The 12,718-nt window shown below is 43.3% G+C and overlaps 3 protein-coding genes across 5 annotated transcripts in view; 2 read left to right on the top strand and 1 right to left on the bottom strand.

Annotated features, from left to right (window-relative positions):
• Nucleotides 1-1,482, bottom strand: part of DNAH3 (dynein axonemal heavy chain 3) — a 68,552-nt gene extending 67,070 nt beyond the window's left edge. Inside the window, exon 1 of the mRNA XM_042798386.1 lies at nucleotides 1,375-1,482. The gene's annotated coding sequence lies outside the window, so the exon portion shown is untranslated. The remainder of the gene's footprint in view (nucleotides 1-1,374) is intronic.
• Nucleotides 785-6,165, top strand: LDAF1 (lipid droplet assembly factor 1). 3 transcript variants are annotated; one of them, XM_032983770.2, is made up of 5 exons: nucleotides 785-1,193; nucleotides 2,135-2,273; nucleotides 2,736-2,904; nucleotides 3,306-3,444; nucleotides 4,682-6,165. In XM_032983770.2, exons 2-5 carry the CDS (start codon nucleotides 2,202-2,204, stop codon nucleotides 4,800-4,802), a joined length of 501 nt encoding a protein of 166 aa, XP_032839661.1. In that variant the 5' UTR covers nucleotides 785-1,193; nucleotides 2,135-2,201; the 3' UTR covers nucleotides 4,803-6,165. The 3 variants fall into 3 exon arrangements, with proteins under 3 accessions (XP_032839661.1, XP_032839663.1, XP_032839662.1); XM_032983772.2 differs by lacking the exon at nucleotides 785-1,193 and adding an exon at nucleotides 1,202-1,497 and having other exon boundaries at nucleotides 2,136-2,273; XM_032983771.2 differs by lacking the exon at nucleotides 785-1,193 and adding an exon at nucleotides 1,202-1,509.
• A 2,244-nt stretch (nucleotides 6,166-8,409) lies between these two features.
• Nucleotides 8,410-9,264, top strand: MCHR1 (melanin concentrating hormone receptor 1). Its single transcript, XM_009970711.3, has one exon. It carries the CDS (start codon nucleotides 8,410-8,412, stop codon nucleotides 9,262-9,264), a length of 855 nt encoding a protein of 284 aa, XP_009969013.3.
• The last annotated feature ends 3,454 nt before the right edge of the window (nucleotides 9,265-12,718 follow it).

Below are 12,718 nucleotides of genomic sequence, written 5' to 3'. Positions count from 1 at the left end.
TTGGTTGCCTTTGAAAAATAATCATGAAACCATTAATGTTCAGTTTTGCAATACTCTCATGGGTGGTACTGATCAAAAAGAGTGACTAAAGCAGTCGTGACAAACATGAATATTTTACTATTTTCTGCCTGTAATTTACAGCATTAAAAAAAAATCTATGTAGCGAAAGCTGGGGATTCACTGAAGTTTCATGCTTGCATGTAACAGCTTCATGGTGGCTCTGGAAAACGGCCAGACCAAAGCACTGTGCAACACACCTCACCACGCTTCATTTCTGAGGTGATGAGTCCCATCCAAACGCTGGGACACTGCAGGATGCACCGACCTTGCCAAAAACCCTGCAGAATTTTTGAAGCAATTATTCCTCACGCGGAGCATCTCCACAAACAGGTTTGCCGCATGGCCACCCCAATGCTCGTGGAGGCAGCAGGACAGGGTGGAAACGTGTGGGAACAAGTAACCAGAGCCAGGAGGAAGGCGGCTGTGCCAGCTGGAGTGTTTCACGGCTGCCGTTCCACCCCCTGACACGGCGGGCCTGCCGGAGCAGCCACCGTTCACGGCAAGCTGCCTCCGCAGCCCCCGCTCCGGCGGCTGCAACCCCCGGAGCTGGCGATGGCGGCGGTACCGGCGCGTCCCTCAGCCCCTCGGAGCCCCGGGGCGCCGCTCCCGCGGCACCCCACGGTCCCGGCCGCTCCTCCCGGCGGCACCGCCCCCGTCCCCCGGGGCTGGGCGTGCCTCTGCTCGCCTACCCCTCCCGCAGAGATCCGCACTTCCCAGCTGTAATCCGGTAAAAATGAAGGCTGTGTGTCCTAACGCCACGCGAAACCCGGGGACGCGCTCTGAGGGTCCCCAGACCTGAGCGGCTGCGGCAGGGCCCGGAGGGTGAAAGGACACAAAAGGGAAATAAATAAAACCCCCTAAAGCCCTAGGCGGTTTGTGGAAACCTCCTCAGTCCCTTCCTCGCCAAACACTGCCCCGCGGTGCCAGTGCCACGCCACGGCTGGCCCTGCCCCGGCCTTCTCCGGGCGCCCGGCCCTGCTCGCCGCGCCGCCGGCCCCCGCGGGGAGGAGACAGCGGCGGGAGGGCGGCGGCGCTTCCCTCGGCGCCGGCAGGCCCAGCCCGGGCCGCGCCGGGCGGTGCAGCGGGAGGGCGAGCCACCGAGAGGCGTGCGGCCCAGCGGGCAGCAGCCGCAGGTGAGAGGGAGGGCCCCGACTCGGCGGAGGGCGGGCGGGGAGCGGCACCGCCCCGCTCCGCCCGGCCGGGGGCTGCGGGGCGGCCTATCCGAACCTGATCGCAGCGGGACCCGCGTTAAGGGCAGCGGCCGCAGGGGACGGCGACAGCGGCTTGGCGGGGCGTGATTAACCGGCTCCTGACCTCGGGTTTCAGTGTCCGGTGGGGGCCGCGGCGTGGTGAAGGTACCGCCGCGGGCTCGCGGGCCGGCTCGCTCCGACACGAGCCCCTCTCGGTCCGTCCCTCGGCCGCGCTGCCGGGAACAAGGTGAACGCTGCGGTATGAAAATACTCCGTAAACAAAGGGGGGGGGGGGCGTGTATGTAGGCAGAGTATAAGACAGTAGTATTGACACAGTGACTGTTTAGATTTACAAGCAGGAAAAAACTTCTAGCAGCAATGGATTAGCGGAGGAATGGAGATATTTGAGCTGATGTTGCCTTTAAACGGTCACAGTTAAATACGTTCAGAGTGTTTGAAAGCGTTTTGCTTTCCTATGCGGAGTTTTAAAGCTGTACAGGGTATGGTTTAAATTCTGAACGTGAGGCTACTCACAAAAGCCAGTCTCATTAATGTGTTATCAGTTTCCAGCACTAGTAGCAATAGATTGTCCATGCGGATAGTTAGTATTGACCTTTTTACTGGTAATTCAATACCCTCATGGTTAAATACGGGGTTAATGCTGTAAAGGAAGAAGGTGAGAGTCACCTTGTATCTTGGGTGTTTCAGAAGAGCTTTCAGGGACACAAGCCCCCTACATTACATGTACTTTTGTAAAAGTAATGTTTTAGACTCTCTGGATCACATTAACATCTGAAATCTACATTCTCTGTTTTTGCAAAAGAAATACTTAATTTTCAAAAAACATCTATATGAGCCTGTTACTAATTGTAGCTTAATTTTAGGGAAAATTGGATGGCTGAGTGAAAACTGGTTGTTCAGAAGATTCACAATCGTGACTGAGGTTACAACATGTCTAAAGAAATGCAAGAACTGCAGAAGCAATGGCACTCCATGATGCAGTCCATCCACAGCAACTCAAATGTGCGTCTGAATTATAATTTGATATATTTATTAAGATACTCCTTTCATAACTACCAGGATATCACACCCCAATCTATTTAAATGCAATTTCAAAACTTCTCTTTTTTTGTGGGGGAGGGAAATTGGTACTCCCCTTTTTTAAGTGAACACTGAGGAGCCTATGGGAAGGGCTGTCCTCCCACACGTTCAGCAATCAAGAAACACAGAATAATTTGTGCAAGAATGGAGCTGGAAGGTCCAAGAAAAATATGTCTGTTGTTGGTAGAAGTATCTTTGCTGTGAAGTTACCTAAATTTGCAGCAAGTCCTCATGCTTTTGAAATACAGTTAACAGCTGTTGTCTATTCAAGCTGTAGACTTAGAAAAATATGCTACTTGTACTTCACTAAATTAGCAGTGATCTTTAAAAGTTATCTGTGGCAAGAGGTAAAAAAAATCTGAAATGTTTTTCTTTAATCCACAGGTTGTTGCATTTATGAATTCTCGTGTTGGCCAATATTTAGGTGACCATCCTTTTGTTGCCTTATCACTCCTGATGTTTATTGCAGTGTCTGCTATTCCCGTTGCATTTTTCCTGATTTTTGTTGTTACAACAGCCATAATGGCCTGTATTGGGGTGATAGTCATCGAAGGTATTGTATGCATGCATATATGTACTTACTTACTCCCTTTTAAGGCATAATGTCTTTTCCTTTTTTTTTTTTTCCCCTTTCTTCTGGAGTTCCCAGTTCAAACAATTGAGTATTTCTGTATGTAGTCCTCAGGTCTCAGCAGTAGTGAAACTAATACAAGAAGAGTAATAGGATTAATTGTAGTCTATACAGGGGAAATACTATTTCCCTTTCTAATCTCAGCTGCCACGATAAGCCTAAACCAGTTATCTTAACCGTGCATAGCTTTTATAGAGGCTAGCTAGTTGATTGCAGAAGACTGTTTTCCCTAATGGTTTGAAATTGGGGTTGTGGTAGAATGTCAGTTCTAATTTACTTGTATATAAACTTGTTTAAATAACAAACTGATTTTCTTTGATTAGGTGTTGTAATAGCTGTAGGTGGCGTAGCCCTCCTGTGTGTGCTGTGTGGCCTGGGTGCACTTTCACTGGGAGTTTCTGGAGTACTGAGTGTTTGTTATGTCGTGCTTTCAACTCTGGTCAACTACTGGTACGCTTCAAGGTATTGATGTCTTGATCCGTGCTTGGATTTCAAACTCTGCAACTGTACTATTGCATTAAATACTTCATTTATTCTAAGTGAGCCATTGTTGTTTAGCTTAACGAATGTTTCTTGAATGCTAGAGCATCTTTGGCTACCTTGGTGGCTTAATGTGCAGCATATAAATGTCTTGTCATCAATATATACTTTAATGAGAGTCAGTACATGCCCTCTTTCCTATTTAGGAAAGAGGAAATATAAATAGTCTTTAAATGTGCATGTGCTAACACAAGATGACATCAAGCAATAAAATAAACTTTGTCTCACTCAGAGTGTTTGTTGCTATAAACATCATTAAAACAGACTTCCAAACTGGACTTTGCTTAGAGGATGAACCTTTTGCAGTTCTTTCTTCATGATGACCCATCTGTCTCTGCTTACCTGCATTTGTAGGTTAATGGATCAAAATTAGTTGTAGATTTGGGATAGGCAGAGGGGTACTTAAAAGGGACAGTGTGCCCAAAATAGAAATTACAGGTTTTGCTGGATGCTGCATGTGTTGCTTGCCAGTCATGTCTCCCAGTGCTTTAGGCTGGGAGGCCTGTTCCAGTCAGTACTGCCTGAGCTGTGCCTTTGCCAGGCAGGCCTGGGCTGAGGCACTGCCAGGTTGTGCTGGAGTGCCACCTGTTGCTCGCTTAAATATCTAATAGGGAATGAGTAATGATAATCACTTCTTAAGCATAGGGAAGAGCAAGAAGAAAAATTACAGCTGCTCCCTCCAAGACTTTTCTCAGTTTGCCCTTTCATCACAGCTATGCTTCATGCACAGCTCTCAAGGACACACCAAACTGTCTATGGAGCCTGTGATATCATCAGGATGACAAGACCATGGTACAAGGCCCAATGTGCTTGCATTTGTTCCAGGGCTCTGTAACATTCCTCCAGGGCATACTGCCAGCTCCATAACACTGCCTATCAACTCCAGGAAAGACTTATTTTTTTTCCACAGGATAGCCGAGTACACAGCCCAACCTACGGACCAGTCATAGTGACTTACAGCTTTGATGTTAAAACAGATAATATCTGCTCTTTTTATCTTGTATCTTTTGAGAGAAGCTCTGGCAGACCAACAGTGGATGTTCCAGGAGTCTCAGACAGGTTTACATCTCGCATTGCTTAGCTTTTTTGAACAAAAAGTTAAAGACAATAATCTTCTGGAAGAACAGATTGTAAATCCATTCTTTTCTCCTGTATGCAGGGGTCATCTAAGGCAGCAAGAAGGTAATGGAAGTTTGACACAGAAGAGTCCTCTTGTCCCGGATCTTTCTGCAAATAATGGAAAGAATGAACAAGTGGGTTTCTCCCCACTTGCTTCATAAGCACTTAACTGTACTACTCTGACCTTTACAATGTAATTGTTTACTTGTTGAGTATTTAATCTTTGTGCACTCCTTATGAGAACTGAAGAAGTCAATATGCATCGTACATGGTCACTGTAAAACTAATATTAAGAACAACCATTAAGCAGCAGTGCATTTCGATATTAAGTCTATGTGCATAACGGAATGTTCCACAGAATTTGGTAAAGGGATGTAATAATAACTGCTACTATTAAGTCTGTGACAATTAGGTGAAAGAAAGGGTGGGTAGGTAGGTATTTGACTTCCCATTTGTTACTGGAGTTTTGTACTATCTCTTGAAATTTTTATGCAGCATTTGTTCATTTTGATACATAAGGGTCAAAGCTCAGAACACCAAAAATGTTTTGAATGTTAAAAAATATTTTTAAGCCTTAACAGCCTTTGTTAAAATAGTATAAGCACACCATGCTAATGGTTTATATTTATTATACAAGGAAAATTGGGGTTTGTCATACATTAAGTCATGGTACAAATTTTTATATATCTTTAGATGTTACATTATTCTGAGGGTATATTTTCCTTGTTCTCATTGCCTCATCACAACAATGGTATGCAGTTAGGTCTTGAGTTTTGTCATATATGTTTAGGTATTTAAATTGCCTGTTTTGCTTCTCAGTTGTAACTTCTTATATGTTATTTAAACTTTTTTCATTTTTGCAAATGCTGTAATATTTTGAAGCATTAAGAAAGTAACTATATTAGTTTAATAAAGTGCTGTTTGTTTAGCCAGGTTGTCTTGTTATTCTGCTAATTCTGCAGTAAAAAACACTTTTTCAGATCTACTTCTAGGAAGACTACATTTAGAGCTGAATTTTTCTCCTTGCTTATATTAAAGTATTTTTTATGGCCAATATTGGTGAGTGGCAGACTGCAGATTACTCCCCTTCTCGTGCCTGCAAAGGAAATGCAGAATCCCAAGAACTAAACTAGTATAATATTCCGGCTTTGCATGAATCAATATGCTGTTTACTCTAACATGGGGTCAAAGTTTATCTGTGCCGTAATGTGTTCCACCTAGTATTGGTGGTAACGTTTTCAGCTGTAATGATAAACTGGCCCCACACTTCAGCAGTAGATTATTACTGTCTGTGAGAGATAAGTCTTCCACAGATGCTGGTTTGTAAAAGACTCTAGTGCTTATAAATTCCAGGTAAATGTGAAGCATTTACAGAATAGAGACCATAACAGATTTATTTCATAAGCTACTAAGTAGATAAAATGTTTGTTTTTTCCAAGTACTTCAAAGCTTTATCCCAATCAGAATTTTAATTTTTTTTTTTTAAACTTCCAGGTGATAGTAGTATACAAGTGGTAGGAAGGAGGAAAAAAAAAATCCAACAAAAAACCCCAGGAAAATAAGTACTTTCTCTACTGTCCTTGTAAGAAGAGCTAGTGCTGTGATACTGTTTACATGACATGTAGCCTAAAGAAATCCATATGGAATAAAGTTTTAACATGACGGTGTGTACACAGCTTTTTACATTGCTGGTATCCACTTTAGGATCAAATCTGCAGCTGCTGTCAATTACCGTAGACCTCTGCCAGTTTACAGCTGGTGAGGATCAGGGTGGGAAAGAGAATGCTGTTCTTAACTGTGGTGCTGGACAGGGATGTACATCACAGCTGTAGGTAATACATTGGACTGCAAAAAACCTGACAGATACTGGTGTTTGCAGATGAAGAGACTCCAACAAGGGAGTATATTGGGGGCGTGGAGGTGAAGGAGAAGTTTTGCACTGGCTAGTAAATGGAATACGTTACCCCTTGTGCAAATGGACTGGTGCCTGCTTTTAAGAGCTGTGAGGTACTGAAATAAGAACTATTTCTAAGCACTAGAAATCCTTACAACTAGCACAGAGTGAGCCTTGAAACAGCATTCTAGTCATTACAGAATCCTTACTGTCTTTCACCAGACTACTGGCCCCCATTATCAGGGTACGGTTTGAGTCTAATCTTACTTTCCAAATCTTACTTTTTCTAGGCAGTGATGCCTTCAATCTAGGAGGCATTTACTGCCTGCTAAAAGCAGGCTACTGGTTATGAGGGAAATAAGGCAGAGATTAGTTTGGCTTGTTTATAACACAATCCACCACCTCATTTATTTAATACTTCCAGTGGTTTGCCTTTTTTACATGCCAAACTGCTATCATTTCAAATACACCTTGAAAATAAATCCCTTGTTTATCTCCTATTCTCCTATCAGTCTGCCTAAAATGAAACATATATAACTGTTACTGTGCTTAAGACCTCAAAATGAATTGAAATGGAGAAAGCACATCACAGGAGGGAAATAATTATGCTGTTCATCATCTGTGCTGCAACTTAGCAGGTACAGCCAGAAAATACTAGCTTTCTGCATACTTACTCACACAGCTTGTACCTTTTCATTTTTAGGATGATCTTGTGTCAGAATCTAAAGAAATTAACCTCAATTGATACTTGAAATCTTGCTGCAAACTTGACTTTAGGTTAACATAGTTCTTTTCAGAATTATATTGAGAAATTTATACTCAGCTAGACCCTAAAAGCGGTGTGCTCTCGGTGCTGGCTACGCATCATTTTAGTCGGAGGATTTTATTTACTTCCAGGCCCCATTTACCTCTTCAGAGCCCAAGTCCATTGTTTAGTCTGTCAGTGGATCCTGATCACTGCCTTTTGCACTAAAACAAAATTCTGCTCTCCCTGCAAGTGTATTTCCATCAGTCTGCTGCCAGCTTGGCGACAGGTACTGCCTCAATACTTTCTAGCATCACTTTTGCCTGGTGGTGGTGCAGGGAGCAGAGGAGCTGCTTTTTAACCCGCATTAACAGCCTCTGCTGGTGCTTAGAGCAGTGGCTTTCCAAGCAGCCCCACAGATCTCCAAGGAATCGGCAACCTTTATTCTTTCAACGTAAAACACTAACATCTTCAAGCTGCTGATGGGGACCAATTTTTCCTGAAGGATGGATTTTAAAACAAATCACACTGAGAGCTCAAACAGCTGCATCTCCAACAGCTCTAAGGCTGTTCAAAACTTTTCTCTGCCTGGTAAGTGAAAATATACATTAGTATATAAATTATAATAGGTAGAAGAAATAGGAAGAAAACAAATCACTTCCATGAAATGGTTTTGAAGAAAGCCTGAATATAGATATTACCCTTACAGTTAAGCAACACCCATCACAGATATGAATATGTATTGAAACATATTGTTTATATATGTATGCATTTGAAAGTGTCTAAATGCACACATATGGAATGATATACACACCGATACTCTTTCATTCTATTGTTAATATGTGTATTCATATGTATGAAGGGAAGAGTAGTTGCGTGCACATGTGATAAGAGACACATGTTCTAACGTATACATTTGTGAAGACTGCTGAGAAAGTGCCTGTGCACAGTTAGACACAACCACCCACACAGAGTACTTCATCTTACATGTACCTAAGAAATACATTATTGTTTGCATTTGGAGAACTCATTGTCTGTTAGAATATCTACATGGCATGTCCTCACCAGTGGTCCTGGCACAGCTGACTTTTTCCTGCCTACACTTGTCTCTGCAGGTGATCCCAGCAGGATGAGCTATGGCAGCTTCATCATGCCCACCCTGTTTGGCATTATCTGCCTGTTGGGCATTATTGGTAACAGCCTGGTTATCTGTACAGTCTTAAAGAAATCTGGCTCTAGCAGTAGTGTCCCAGATATCTTCATCATCAGCCTCTCCATGGTGGACCTGCTCTTCCTCCTGGGCATGCCCTTCCTCATCCACCAGCTGCTGGGGAACAGAGCCTGGCACTTTGGGGAGACAATGTGCACAATCATCACTGCCCTGGATGCCAACAGCCAGTTCACCAGCACCTACATCCTCACTGCTATGTCCATCGACCGCTACTTGGCCACCGTCTACCCCTTCACCTCCACCCGCTTCAGGAAGCCCCCTGTGGCAATCCTTGTCACCTGCATACTCTGGGCCCTTTCCTTCCTCAGCATTACACCTGTGTGGATGTATGCTCAGCTCATCCCTTTGCCCGGAGGTCTGCTAGGCTGTGGGATTCGTCTGCCAGCCCCCCAGAAAGACATTTATTGGTACACTCTCTACCAGTTCTTCCTGGTCTTTGCCATCCCTTTTGTCCTCATCACGGTGGCTTACAGGAGGATCCTGCTCAAGATGGCCAGGTCCTCAGAAGCACTAATGAGCCAAAGATGTACCAGGGCTCGAACCGAGAGACTGACCCATACAGCAATTGCTATTTGCATGGCCTTCTTCATTTGCTGGGCACCATTCTACATCCTGCAACTGGCCCAGCTCGCCATGACTCGCCCCACCCTGCCTTTCTACTATGCTTACAATGTGGCTATCAGCCTGGGTTATGCCAACAGTTGTCTGAATCCCTTCATCTACATCTTGCTGGGTCAAAACTTCCGGAGGTGACTTGGGGTCCCTGTAAGGCCAGCAGCTGCAGGGCAGGCTTCCCCAAATGGGAGAAAAAGCATTCAGGAGGATGCAATTGAGTCAGGGCAGCCCCTGCTGCATTTGGTGTCCATCTCTGGCAGGTAGCAAGAGCCACAGTAACTTGGGTATGTGCCCACAAGCCAGCCACTCTTCTCTCCTGATAAAACCCACAGGCAGGCAGGTGAGCACCATGCACCCCATCGCCTATGGGATGGATCTTGGCCTGAAGACAAAGTCATGGCAGCATTTGGACAGAAGCTCTGTTTGACATTGTGTTGTCCTATTTACATCTTCTCTGACAGCAATGAATTATATTCTCCCCAGGAAATGAAAAGCTTTTAAAACTTTTATTAGATTACACCACATACTAAAAATATTTTGGTGGGAAACCCCAGACCAACAGCAACCGTCGGCTGAGGGCTGAGACGGTGCTACCGTTTGAAATGTCGGGACTTCCAGTTTTATTTCTTGCTTTAAGCTCAGTAAGGAGGAAAGGAATTTGGACTGTTCCGGATCCCTTTTTTCCTGAAACACAACTCAGGATCATAACACACTTTACAAAGGTTTTCATTAGGACAATCATGTTTTCATCTCATACTAAACAAGTTATGGAGCTAATATATTAAACAGTGGGTGAGACATCAACCATTTTCTGTCATTTTACATCCAAAAAACCTGCCCATTTTCCAGAATCAGCAATTATCAAGAGTGCAGTTAACATTCCCAAATACATTTATATTAAAAGTAATCAGATTGATTTATTCCAAATCACTTTGAGACAGGCCTGTACCATCTTGTTAACAGAGCAGAAACCCAAGTTAAACAGTAGCTGTCACTAAGTCACCACATTGCTTTGCAGTGGAAAGTAATTATTAGATCCTATCTACATTAAAAAAAAAAAGGAAAATAGAATAATTTCTTACCATTGGTAGTGTATCATGTACACAGGCATATCATTGTGCTATTTCCTCAGCTAGCAGCAAGCCTTGAGTAAATATGCATCCTGAAGCATATCACTCAGGTTTTAACTTGATTGCATGTGGCTCAGTTTCCATGTGCCCATCTTGAGCAATTTTGAAAGGATTTGACATCCATTCTCTGACAATCAAACCTCTCTGCTGCACATAGCAACCAAAATCACTGGGCTTTAGTTTTAAAACACTATTATTCTACTAATAGTAGGCACCTACATCCAGAAAAACAGGCAAAGGTTCTACGCACATCTGTTTTAAAGGAACATTTGCCTCTTTATGGTAGATCAAATTAAAGCTGCTTAAAAAAGTGGGTTTATATTTCAAGAGCTCATAATGGCCAGACCAAATTCTTTACCAAGAATGCTCAGTTGCTAGAACACACAACCTACTTCAATTTTAATAAATTAAAATTTAAAAACTTCATCACTAGCTTGATTTATTCCTGCTCCTATAAAGTAACCAGACATCAACACTGCAAATGAAAAAAACATACTTACAAATATTTACATGCACTCTGTAATGTGGGGGGATCTTTATCTTCACCTCTTTAGGTTTCCAGGAGCCATTTATTTTAATGGCATGTTAATTCAGCAGGCAGTTATAAAAACCACATAGCCAACAATCCCTGAGGCAAGGCTGTCTCCAATAGCTTTTCAGGAGGTACTTCCAAAGACAGAGCAATAAAACCCTTACAACCTGCCTCAGATGACAACACTCAAAAGCTTTAGACCACAACTCATATGTGGATATACAACTGAAGAGATCCAATCCTTTCCCCTGAATTTCATTTATACTTCCCCTCATCTTTTGCAGAAGGGAACTGGCACTGTTCGATAAGCTCAGCAGACACTGAAGCAAGTGAATTTATTTCAGCTCAGCATCTGGCCCTGCATGAACAATTTTCTTCTGCATTTTAAATTTATTTTTCATTATGTAATTCATTCTGTCATCAGCACTTAGCAGGAGCTAAAGCTGTGAATTCTCAGTTACCAGCAAGCAAATACAGAGCAGTTTCACTCCTGCTGCCCTGACCTTTCCACATTTATCCATCACTATCACTTCAAATCTCACCATGTCCTTTTAATGAGAACTGCTTTCAGTCCACAGTACCATGGTTCTATCATAGGGATATGATGGAGAAATAAAACTAGATTAGCATAGACCAGGTGTTTTTACCAGAGACCGTAAGGCCATCACTCAAATGAGTGTGGAGGTTGTTTGGGGCTTGTTTAGTTTTCTTGTGGTGAGGGTTGGGTTTTTTTTGTTTGGTTTTTTTGTTGTTGTTGTTGTTTTGTTTTTGTTTGTTTGTTTTGTTTTTGTGTTTGTGGTTTTTTTTTTAATTTATTATTAAATACTGCTGCAAAGCTAAGTGCTTAGCACTTAGCAAGGGAAGCTGGGGACATGAGGCCAAGGCCCTGTTTTCTCAGCCACTCTATTGGCTTCATACAGAACATTAGCACCATTCCCACTGGGTCCTCAGCCTTCCCAACCCCAGGGATCTAGTTCCCTGGCCCCTACTTGAGACATAACCATGCCTCAAGGGACAGCCACCCCTGCAGCCATCATTCCTACATCCTGGGGAGCTTTGGAGCAACAGACTTGTGAGAGTTTCTGAAGCAGCTGCTTGAACTCAAGTTGCAGAGCCCACATGGCTGGCTCCAGTTGCAGCAGGTCCACTGACTCTTTTCCTAAGACTCCTCTTGCTCCACCATCATTCACACTTTGCCCTCCCCTGTGTCACAGAAGGACATCAGGCCTGAAGGCAGTAAAGGAATACTTTATATTTGTTAAGTGAGCTTAAAAAAAATCCACACTTAACACACTTCCACAGGCAACTGAGAAACCCCAGCACTCATACAGGAAGAGAGAAGGAATGCACGTGGCTGGGCTCCAAGGTAAATTGTTTACAAAGTAGGGGAAAACACACTATGTTTTCTCCAATTTAAATAAGAAACATGAGTCTTCATTCAAATTTCCCCTACAATGTCCAGAAATAGAGCACAACTGAACCACCCTGGGAGAACTGTAGTGTTAATCCTCCCAGAGACCAAGGACAGATCTGCCCTCATATGCCATGTCTGATAGTCTTCCCCTAAGCAGACACTATTAGCCAGGGACAGGAATCAGACAACAACCACCTTCCCTTTGACCCAGATGGCTGTCACTGTGTGCAATGTCTTTGTCCCACCTCCCCCAGCTAGTAAGAATAGTACAAAAGATAGAAGTCCAAGAGCAAAAGTAAAGCTCTTACCTATGCCCTTAAAAGTGAGGCATTTTAAACACACTCACCAGTGCAAAACTTCAGATTCATGTATGCAAGCTGTATAAGAAATATCTTAATTTGAGGATGTTGGCTAGCATTTCTCTTTTACAGAGTATTCATGTGACAGACAGTGTAATGTTTAGTAAGTTCTAAGCATGCTGGAGTAGAAGTTCAAAGTCTACTCAGCAATGAGAAA

The sequence above is a fragment of the Tyto alba genome, unplaced genomic scaffold (assembly GCF_018691265.1).
Source record: "Tyto alba isolate M040663 unplaced genomic scaffold, T.alba_DEE_v4.0 Super-Scaffold_28, whole genome shotgun sequence".
Taxonomy (NCBI): domain Eukaryota; kingdom Metazoa; phylum Chordata; class Aves; order Strigiformes; family Tytonidae; genus Tyto; species Tyto alba.
Note: the sequence above shows the minus strand (reverse complement) of the source record. Positions and strands in the feature narration are given on the sequence as shown.

What these genes read in the sequence shown, in the direction of transcription:
- MCHR1 (XM_009970711.3), top strand. Translation starts at nt 8,410, where the DNA reads ATGAGCTATGGCAGCTTCATCATGCCCACCCTGTTTGGCATTATCTGC.
- LDAF1 (XM_032983770.2), top strand. Translation starts at nt 2,202, where the DNA reads ATGTCTAAAGAAATGCAAGAACTGCAGAAGCAATGGCACTCCATGATG. An exon ending in CCATCCACAGCAACTCAAAT is followed by an intron (nt 2,274 to 2,735) that starts GTGCGTCTGAAT and finishes TTTAATCCACAG; the next exon opens with GTTGTTGCATTTATGAATTC. An exon ending in TGGGGTGATAGTCATCGAAG is followed by an intron (nt 2,905 to 3,305) that starts GTATTGTATGCA and finishes TTCTTTGATTAG; the next exon opens with GTGTTGTAATAGCTGTAGGT.